Source organism: Ammospiza nelsoni, chromosome 6 (genome assembly GCF_027579445.1).
Source record: "Ammospiza nelsoni isolate bAmmNel1 chromosome 6, bAmmNel1.pri, whole genome shotgun sequence".
Taxonomy (NCBI): domain Eukaryota; kingdom Metazoa; phylum Chordata; class Aves; order Passeriformes; family Passerellidae; genus Ammospiza; species Ammospiza nelsoni.
Genome location: NC_080638.1, coordinates 20,771,458 through 20,781,412, shown reverse-complemented (window position 1 = coordinate 20,781,412; position 9,955 = coordinate 20,771,458). Strand labels below are relative to the sequence as shown.

Below are 9,955 nucleotides of genomic sequence, written 5' to 3'. Positions count from 1 at the left end.
GGTTTGGCCAAGAGAAGTGTTCTTTCAGGTCAATGCTGAGCAGATGGAGAGGGAGGTTTGAAATTCAGGTCTTGGCACTCAAGCTCTGCTGGGAAGCTTCAGCTCACTTGCAAACAGGAGCATCTAAGGGTTGTGATCCTGCACGTTTTCTTCCACTGGTGGGGCAGGGATGATACCAACAATTGTATTTAAATGTTTTTTTTTCCTCTAGGAATAAGCCTGCATCTTTCTTTAAATGACCTTCGTCCCACAAGTCACTTAGTTTTCTTGTCTCACATTAACAAAAGAACTACATACACTTTTTGCTTGTAAAAACGCGGCTTAAAAATGCAGAAAGTTTCAACATTCCCTCCCCAAATCCTTTGGAGACTGAGTCATTTACATGACTTCAAAAAGGCAAATATGGCACAAAAGAATGGAAATTAAGTTAAAAAAATCAATTTTATAAATATTCTTCCTCTGTACAATTTTTCACAGCCCCACCCCTCCCACCCATTTTTATTCACATTTAGTTTTGTTTAATTCCCACCCAGATTTATTTTTAAATCATAAAATATATATTTTAAATCTGTTCATATTTTAAAATATTTACAGGAAAAGTTCCTTCTGTTGAGGTCATGAAGAGTCTGTACAAGGAGAGGGTGGAGGGGGGTAGAGGTGAAAATAGCTTCGTTCCGTGGCAGGAGACGGAGGGCAACTCTCTTCTGCCGACATGTACTGACTGCGAGGTGTGGGAGGAGGGGGGTAAGGGTCTGAGTCTGAATTTAAATCTATGTAGTATTTGTTGGCCTTCCATCGACTCGTGGTGTAGTCACTGTCACAGACATCTGTGCTGCACGGGGTTGTGGGTGGAGCTATCCCTCGTATCAGGTACGGCCTGCAGGAAACCAAAAAAGACAAAAGCACATGCATTAGTTGCAATCTGGGGGGTAAAGAAGGAAAAAATAAAGAGATTGAACAGCTCTGTGTGTTCAGCCAAGATGCCTGCTCATTAATACCATGTGAGCCTTAATTCAGACTCTCAGAGAGATCCAACAAGTACCTGAACTGTGTCAATTTTGAATGGCACAACTACCCTCAGCCAGTGGCACATTCTTCCAGCCCCTAACCTACCAGAGGAGACCACTATGACCACTTAACCCAGTCACTAACAAATAGATTACTCATGAAAGAGTTTTAAGATAAGAGAATGAGCAGAAAACACCAACAGGGATGCTCAGGGACTGTTATAAAGCAATATAATGTAGATAATTTGAATGGTCATTTATTAACAGAGGAAAAGACTTTTAAATTAAGTCTGAACAAGATCCACAACTAAAGGCAGATAAACAGAAGATTTAGCAAACCTTTTTATCTGAACTGTACCTGTAAGATCTTGTGTTTGAAGGAATGTTTGAGGAATAAAACATCTCTGCATTGTATAAGGACCGATCGGTAGCTGGGGAAGGTGGAGGGTTCAAAATCTAGAAGCAACAGGAAAAAGAAGTGTGACATTTTGGGTTAATTATACAGTTTTATTTAGACTGAAAATGGTATTGATGCCTTCACCCTGTCATTCATCCTTATTCTAGTTTGCTCTCCTAGCTGCTTGGATGTGTTAATGCATTTTTAAAGATCACAGATGTTCATTACAAGACTTTGGACTTAGGTACTGTGCAGGCCTTCAAAGTTCTCAGTACAGGGAATTTTCTTCCTTGCCACATCTGTTATTATGCTGGAAGGCTGGAATAAAGCTGGAAATGAGACGCAGTTTGGTTGAATCTGAGTGCACTTCCTTGGACATAAGGACTGATAGCATCCTCAGCAGATGCTAATGGAAATAAAATATGTTCCACTCCCAGACCCTAAAATGTCCCCAGTCAATAGTAGGGTCAGGAAGCCAAGTTCCTCTACTATAACTAATAAAACTCCATCTCTCCCTGAACACTTCATTTACACTCTTGTTCTGTAAACATATCATTCTGGCAGAGTTCACAATGCAAAAAGCCTATGAGCTAAAAAATATTTCTAGCCTATCTATGTGTGCATATAGATTGCATACACACACACATGGCTCAGCTACGAGTGCTGCTTACACACTCACAGGTCACTGGTAGCCTTCACACAGGAAAAAGTTTAGCAGGCTTCACAATTATTTAGGATTCTTCCACCATCAGGAAGTTGAACCTCTGACACAGCCATTAGGGCATTGGCCTAAACCTAAGAAGAGCACTTTATCTTTTCCAGTGTGGAAAATTACATCATTGCTGCTGATTGAGCCTTGCTACTGATGTGCACATCTTGTACACTGCCTGCCCTGGGCATTTGGCCAACTCATGGCCTGCCCCATTGACCATCCCTCCTCTGCCTCTGCTCCTCTCCCACAAAAACACTCTAAAGTCACTGAGTGGAGATCATTGTCTGGGTCTTCACTGTGCAGCATCCAGCAAAGTGATTTCTGGCCTTTGAGCTGAGCTCACTGTTACTTATACTGACAAGCCCTGCCCCCAGATTATGCAAAGGGAGACAACCTTTGCCAGCTGGGGCATGATGAGTAACTACCCCAGGCCATCTTTCAGAAATCTTCCTCCTTGGAGGAGCACTGCATGCTATTTGTGGGTTCACTCCTATTGACACCCTGAGCTGCATCAGTAGCACTTCATGTTGAGACTAAATACAGCGAACAGTGTCAGCCAGGATGCCTGTAGCCAGATTCTCAGGCATGTAAATGGCATAACTTCATTGACACCGATTCTTTCCCAGTCTCTATTCACTGGAGCACCTCTCAGTACCACTACGATGTGTTAAACAAACCAAAAAAGCCAAGAAAATGAAGATGCTCAGATCTATCCTTTTGGTTATTATCATAAAGCTGGGTAATTAGCTACCACACAGAACTCACCAAAACATTTGGATTAAGCAGTACCTCAACGCAACAAAGCCCTTGCAATAGCTTCCTTCTAAGAACCCAGCATGCCTTTCATGAAGGAAATAGTGGTATCATCCCTGCAGGCCCTGGCAGACACAGCAAAGTGTGGAAAAAGAATTCCCAGCAACAGTCAGATTAACTTTGGCCAGAAGTCAAACGGGAGAGTTGATCTTTTGGCCGACACAGATCCCATAGAATCACACAGGCAGATCAGCTCTTGGGCTTCTTTTCTCTTTCAAGCTTTACTTAAGTAAGTGTTTTTTCAGTTCATCCTTTTTAGCATGGTACTGACACATCAATCAGGTCTAGCATGAAATTGTTCAGCACATTACAGAGACACTGGTGATGCATGAGACAAGCTAAATTAAGAGGGCTGCTGAGTTCCTGACTTCCTCTGCTTCTTGATGGCCTCACAATGCAAGAGGTATGTACCCAGTTTTACCTTACCAACAGATAAGCTCACAAGCCTCTCTTTTTCATTTTTGCCCTTCTTAAAGGGACAGAAAGTACCTTTGTAACTGGCCAAAATGCCATCAATCAAAATGCCCACACAGCCCATAACAGCTTACGTGTAAACATAAATGCAGGTATACCCACACAGTGTGTGGGCTCCTGATTCAATACTACACAAAAATCCCCTCCACAGCTGGCACATCAACTCTGGCAGCTTCTTCTGTGTACCTAAAATCCAATGGATGTATTGCTCAGAAGCACAATGGAAAAAAAAACTCATGACAAAATATGCTGGCAAACAGGAACCTTTGTATGTCTCTCCTACATATTCAGAGAGGACTCCTTCCATTCTGAATATACATGTCGGAATTTGTGAAACTGTGATATGGGGACAAGAATTCTGTCACTTCTAACACTCAAAAGTCAGAAATGGAGCTAAATTATAGCTGAAAAAATGTAAAGTTACCTCTGCCTCACCCTGCTGTACCAGTATTTTCCCCCAGTGCATGCACTTGGTTTTCCAAACCTACAATCGACACTTGATCTAAACAGCAAGTCAAGCTTATTTCATACATGTTTGTATTCCAGTCCCCTTTCATTTTTCTTGCCTTATTATTCCATGTGTCCCTGCAGCATTAGGCAGTGCAAAATGTCATTGGGCCATGGCCACCAGAGTTAACAAAGGAGGCGGCATCTCCAAGGGAAAAACAGAAGTATCCAGGGATAAACTAGCTGAGTATCACTCTGATAACAAAACATTTTGGACATCACAGAGCACTGTATAATCCTGATGGACTACAACAAAGCCCTTTTGTGAAATTTGTGAGTGTCAAAATGGGCCTGCATATCATAAACAGTAACACCCAAGGGTTGTTAACAGTTGTTAACATCTACTTAGTAAGCACAAAATTTCACCTTTCCTTTCTTCAGAAGCAGGAGATACCCAACTCACTGGTGTATTTCCCAGACATACCTGTGGATAGAAAGTGGCTTTAGTGCTGGATGAGCTGCTTGAAGATGCTCCAGTAACATGGTTTCTGTCATACAAAGGGGCACCACTGCTTCCTCCCATGAGACTCATGGAGCTAATCATGGACTTTCCACAAGAGATGCCTGCATTGAAACAGAGAGGAAGACAAGGTTAGATAAACCACAGTGTTATCTGTCAATGCCAAACAGAAACCAAATCCCTAGTTTTGCAAACCCATGCAATGATAATGGTTGTCACACCTTGGGAAGAGTGCTTTATGTAAAAATTTCGGGATTACAAGGAGCAGACACTTTTTGTAAAGAAAACATTTCACCCTCACGCCTACTGTCTCACTGCAGCACTGAACTCACAACCTACTATCACACTGCTGGGAAAGGAATCTTCAGAACAGCTGATCCAAACTGCTCACCGAAATTTAAGAAGAAATTTTCCAGTAAACAAACTTAGGCAGTTGCAAAACAAACCCCATTATACCAGGCCCCCCCAAAAACCAAGCTTGAGACCTCCAAAGTTTCCATTTCCATTGCAAAAAATTAAATTGCAAGTAAATGAAAAACTGCAAAACTCAAATATTTTTGTTAAAAATAATCACAGTGAAAATTGCAAATCAGCAGAGACAAAAGGAAGAAAACTTGAGTTAGAGCAAAATGGAAGACATAATTCTGTTTTACTTTAACATACTCTTAACTCAGACAATTAATTTTCAGCTTCTTCCTGTCAGACTATTCAGTGCTAACGTAAGAGTTAAGTCTGGGAAGTTTTCAGAATTTTTTTTTTCAAATGCAGGAAATATTTATTACAAGCAGAGTAAGTATTTATAATCATCATTCATGATTATATATCCTTCTTGGAAATGCCATGGTATTAGAAACCTGTCTTTTCTTTAGAATTAGCATAAATAATAAGATTTTCAGCTGTTGTAACTTGTCACAACAATATGGATTAGAAAAAGCTAACAAATATGGATGAGAATCAGAATGACAGCTTGGTTTAGCACCTACAGAAGTACAGATGAAAACCACTGATACTCGCTTTAATTAGAAAAGCTTTAGTGTGAAGTCCAATTTAAAACATCCCTGCAAAGATTTCACCTGCAATTATTTCATCCTCTAATTTTATCTCCTACCACAAAAACCTCTTTATAACCACAGTAACATAATTTAAGCAGGAATAGCTGACCATAGCCATTAAAGTGCAAGAAAAGCTAATAGATTTTACATATTTGATTCAAATGGCAGATTCATCCCAAAACCACCGAGCAGACCAACATCTAATTTCCGCTCTTTGAAAACTCCACACCCAGCAGCCTTTACCACGTGTAAAACTCCAAACCCAGACAATGGAATGGTGCTGACGGGATGCAAGCACCCTTACCAGTGAAAGTGCCGTGCTGAGAGCTCCCCGGAGCGATGAAATTGAGAGGGACGTGCGGGGTGCCGCTGACGTACTCGTGCGGGAAGGGGCTGTTGGGCCCGGCGTAGCGCTGGCACACCACGCGCTGGCACACAAAGTACATCCCCCCCATGACAAACAGGGACAGGATTATCCCAATGACAGGGCCAATGGCACTGCTGTGTGGCTGCGACTCGTCTGAGGCTGGCTTCGATTTTTCTGCAAAGAGAGGAGAAGGAAATGAAACATGGCCATTAAACATGGAGCAGTGTATGTGCTGCTGTCCTGCAGCTCATTCAGCAAATCAGGCAGCACACAGCCATTCACACAGTGCCCTTAAAAGCATCTGCATCACACTCAGGCATCTGTGACTCCAGATACTCTGATTCAGTACACAGGACTTCATGCTTCCTCTTCCCCTCCATAAAGCAGTCTGAGCAAAGTACTCTTCTTTTTGTTGAGCAATTTATCTTGTAACAGGATTACTTCTCATGATAGAACAAAGGTATAGAAAGTTTCCTTTTCTTTCCTGCCCTCCAAAGTCAATGGGTCAAAGATGGAGGATACTCATAAATATTAAGTCCTTAATCAGAGAGGATTGCCCTCTCAAAAGCCATTTGGGCTAGCAATAACATGAAAAATCAAGAAAATTTACCAGTAGGGAAGGTACCGTATATACTAAGCAGTGGATGTTTTCCTAGCCAATACAGGTCTTAAAACAGAATACTTTTCCTTCCTAAAATATTACTTGTTTTCAAAGAAACCCTACCTTATAAATTGGAAGGAAAACGCAATCCAAAGTATCTCAAATACTTTCTACTCATTATTTTTTCCCCTTATGTAGCTGAATGTTAAACAATAAAAGGTGCTGCAGTATGTGAGATGATCTACACCTCACATCTCTCCCTGATTATGGGTAACACATTCAAAATTCTTGCCAGATAAACCTGACACCTCCCTGTTTTTCACATATGCAATGGTCTTCAGGGAAAGCAATTTTTTCCATGTGACTCACACATTTATAATTTTATTCTTTAACATACACTAATAGTTATATTCAAAAAGTCAAGAAATCAAAATAAACTTGTCCAAACTTTACATGCTCTGTTCTAACTATAGACCGCTTCCCCCTTGTTGAAGTTTTAAGTGAAAGGGTTCATATAAGATTCAGGCCTTCACTTCATAAAATTTTTCTCCGGTGGTTCTGGTTTCAATCTCAGTGGAAGGGAATGAAAAACAACTGAAAATTGGAGAAGGAAGATAAGGAAATACAAAGATCTAGGAATACACTCTTAACAGCTCAGCATCCAAAACTTATTTCTGTCTTAAAGTCTTTCTCCTTTTTTCACACTTACTAGTGCATGACAACTTTTATGTCAGCTAAGATCCTAATTTTCAAATAGTCAGATTAGTTCAGCCACGATACCAGAAAAAAAAGCAAAGCCAAAATTAAAACATGTTCCCAAATTAGCTATTTTAAAACACACAATTCTCATTTTGGTTAAACCTAGCTTCTTTTGAATGCAAGATCCTTATCTAAAAGGTAGCAATCATTTTTATTCCCTACTTGAGTTCTTTCCCTCAGTCAAGTGGGAAACCACAGAATGCTCTGTTCCACCAAGAGGTCCATATGATTGTCACCATAGGAGACAATCCTACGTCTACATAAAGACACATTTAAACCAGTTAAGACCTAATTGCAGGACTGGACCCAAAGTGCAAACAGGAAACAGCTGCATTAACTTGGCAGCAAGAAAGTTTGCCAAGTGCACAAAGAAACTGAAGGAGAAAAAAGAAACAAAAAAAGAGGAAGAAGTGTTCTTATATTATCCAGGAAACTGGAGGAACTGGATGAAAGCTAAAGCGATAAAGAAGATGTGGGAGAAGCATGTTCAGTTTGACATTTTCAACAATTTCTGTCTCCATTCTTTTTGCCTTTTTTTCTATTCACAACTAGGGCTCCTTTCACCATTCTTACTCATGCATAAACTTTTCCTTGTAGTATCCACCATGAAGATGGAAGGAAGAAACAAGGCTACCTTGGACCAAACCTGGTGAACCCTCCGCTCATCCCAGCAGTGGCACAGCTTCTGACAACTGGTGCTTCAAAACATGACAAATCTAAGATATTAAAAACTTCACAAGCCACTAAGGCTGGTCCTATAGGCAATGTAAGTGCAGCATTTCTCTACACAAATCCAGTGCAAGCTATTTGTTCAGAATGAGCTACCAACAGAGCAGCACAACTATCTGCTTTTATTCTAAAATGCTTTGTTTAAACTATTTTGCTAAACCACGTGTGATTCTAAATGCTCCTTCCACCTGCCCCATTGCCTGAATATTTCATGCTCTAGTCACTCCACGTACAAAACAACAGAAATTGCAAGAAGAGCAAAAGTAAGTGAATTTTACTGTCCACTTTGGACTGCAAAGTAACAGACTCTCTAAGGACTAACACAACAGCTGCCATCAGCATGTCTGTAACTTGCACATACCTACTGCCATGAGAATTCAGAGTTACATTTTTCCCAGAAAAATCAACATCTCTCCATATATTCTTTTCACACCTGCACTGTAAGAGACCAGTTTGTGGTCTCTTGAGGACACTTGCTCGTTGCATGCTAGCTCCTCCACATAATTAGTCTCCAGCTTGGCCCTGTTATTGCAGTGAATAGGGCTGCACATTTTTAAAAGCCACTCTGAGTTTAGCAGCAGCTCTGCAAGTTCCAAGGTGCTGAGCACAGTCAGGTTTCCCTAAGGATAGTTCTGAAGGCCCTTCTGCACTATTCTTCCCTGAAAGAATATTGCTCTGCAAAGCCCAGGGCTCTGCCCAGGGGTGCAGAACATGCCCAAACACAGCAGCTGCATGTCAAGAAAAGCCATCTCACCACACATGAGCTCGTCAGAGCCGTCGATGCAGTCGGGAAAGGAGTCACACTGCTGCTTCAGGAGGATGCACTGCCCGCTCGCACAGCGGAACTGGTTGGGCAGACAAATTGCTGCATGGAAAGAAAGGGAAAATCAGGTACTGACAGCACAGGAGCATTTCAGCCTCTTGAGAAAACTGAAACAAGTGAGTTTCATATTAGGATCATGTAGGTGCCAGAACACTGCCGTGGGCAAACTGCAAGCCTGCGCATCTCTGGTTCTCCCCCCTTGCTGTTACACCTCTTACTCAGTGGAGCTAAAATAAAATTCTGGCCCCAGTAACTCCCAATCCTTTCTCAAATCAGTCCTGCTGGGGCAAAACTAAGATCAAATCAGCAAGAATCTCTTACATTATCTAATAAAGTGTGGTTGATCACCTGACATGTTAACAAAATGTTGTAATGTGGCATATTATAAAACCTTATGTACTCCATACCTATATTATGTATACATAAATAGATATATTACATATAATATATCCTTGCTAAGTAACTGCTATATTTCTTATCTGTATTCAGGAACTTCTGACTTAACAAAAAGGACTTGTATCTAATACATTTCAAGAACAGCTAGAATCCCAAAGGGATGCTTATGTTAGAACCACAAGTTCAGGAAAACTGATCTTACTATCACAATCTGCTTCATCAGATTTATCTTGACAGTCAATTTCTCCATTACACCGCAAGTGTGCATCAATGCACTGTCCCTTCTCACACTGGAACTGGGATGCAGAGCATATGGGGCAGCTGTCTTCATCACTCTGGTCATCACACTCAGGAAACCCATCACACCTCCATGCCATTGGGATGCAGTCAATCTCTCCAGTTGCACACGTAAACTGGTCTGGGGAACAAGTTGGAGGTTCTGGAGAAAGAGAAAACAGATCAGATTTGTATACTCAGCCTTATCCCCTTCAACAGAGTAAAAGCATGACAGAGTTTGTCAGGAAAAGAACTTATTCTTTCCCTAGAGTTCTTCTGTACTACACTAAGATTCCAGCTTAGAGGAAAACATGATTCTGCATAAGGAATGAAATTTTACCAACCTCATAACAAAAATTGGATGCAAGCTGATAGAAGAAGTTTGCTTTAGCAGTCAAGCACTGAACTAAAGACAGGAGCTACAAGTACTTACTCTACAAATACTTGCTTTGTCTCTAACAGTCGCCTTTTGGAAGACACTGTCATATACATAAATTCAAAAGAGTACTCAATTTCTGATTGCAAACCAAATTCTAAACAATTCTAATCCCTGCAATTGTATTAGCCTGGACCAATTCTTCA

The 9,955-nt window shown here is 40.9% G+C and overlaps 1 protein-coding gene across 1 annotated transcript in view; it reads right to left on the bottom strand.

Moving 5' to 3' along the window:
- Window positions 1-461: 461 nt before the first annotated feature.
- The window catches only part of LRP5 (LDL receptor related protein 5), a 124,991-nt gene continuing 115,497 nt past the window's right edge, over window positions 462-9,955 (bottom strand). The window contains exons 18-23 of the mRNA XM_059473775.1: window positions 9,300-9,536; window positions 8,633-8,743; window positions 5,727-5,963; window positions 4,335-4,474; window positions 1,366-1,463; window positions 462-877 (exon numbers count right to left, since the gene is read on the bottom strand). Of these exons, the coding sequence (XP_059329758.1) occupies window positions 616-877; window positions 1,366-1,463; window positions 4,335-4,474; window positions 5,727-5,963; window positions 8,633-8,743; window positions 9,300-9,536 (1,085 nt within the window). The 3' untranslated portion in view covers window positions 462-615. The remainder of the gene's footprint in view (window positions 878-1,365; window positions 1,464-4,334; window positions 4,475-5,726; window positions 5,964-8,632; window positions 8,744-9,299; window positions 9,537-9,955) is intronic.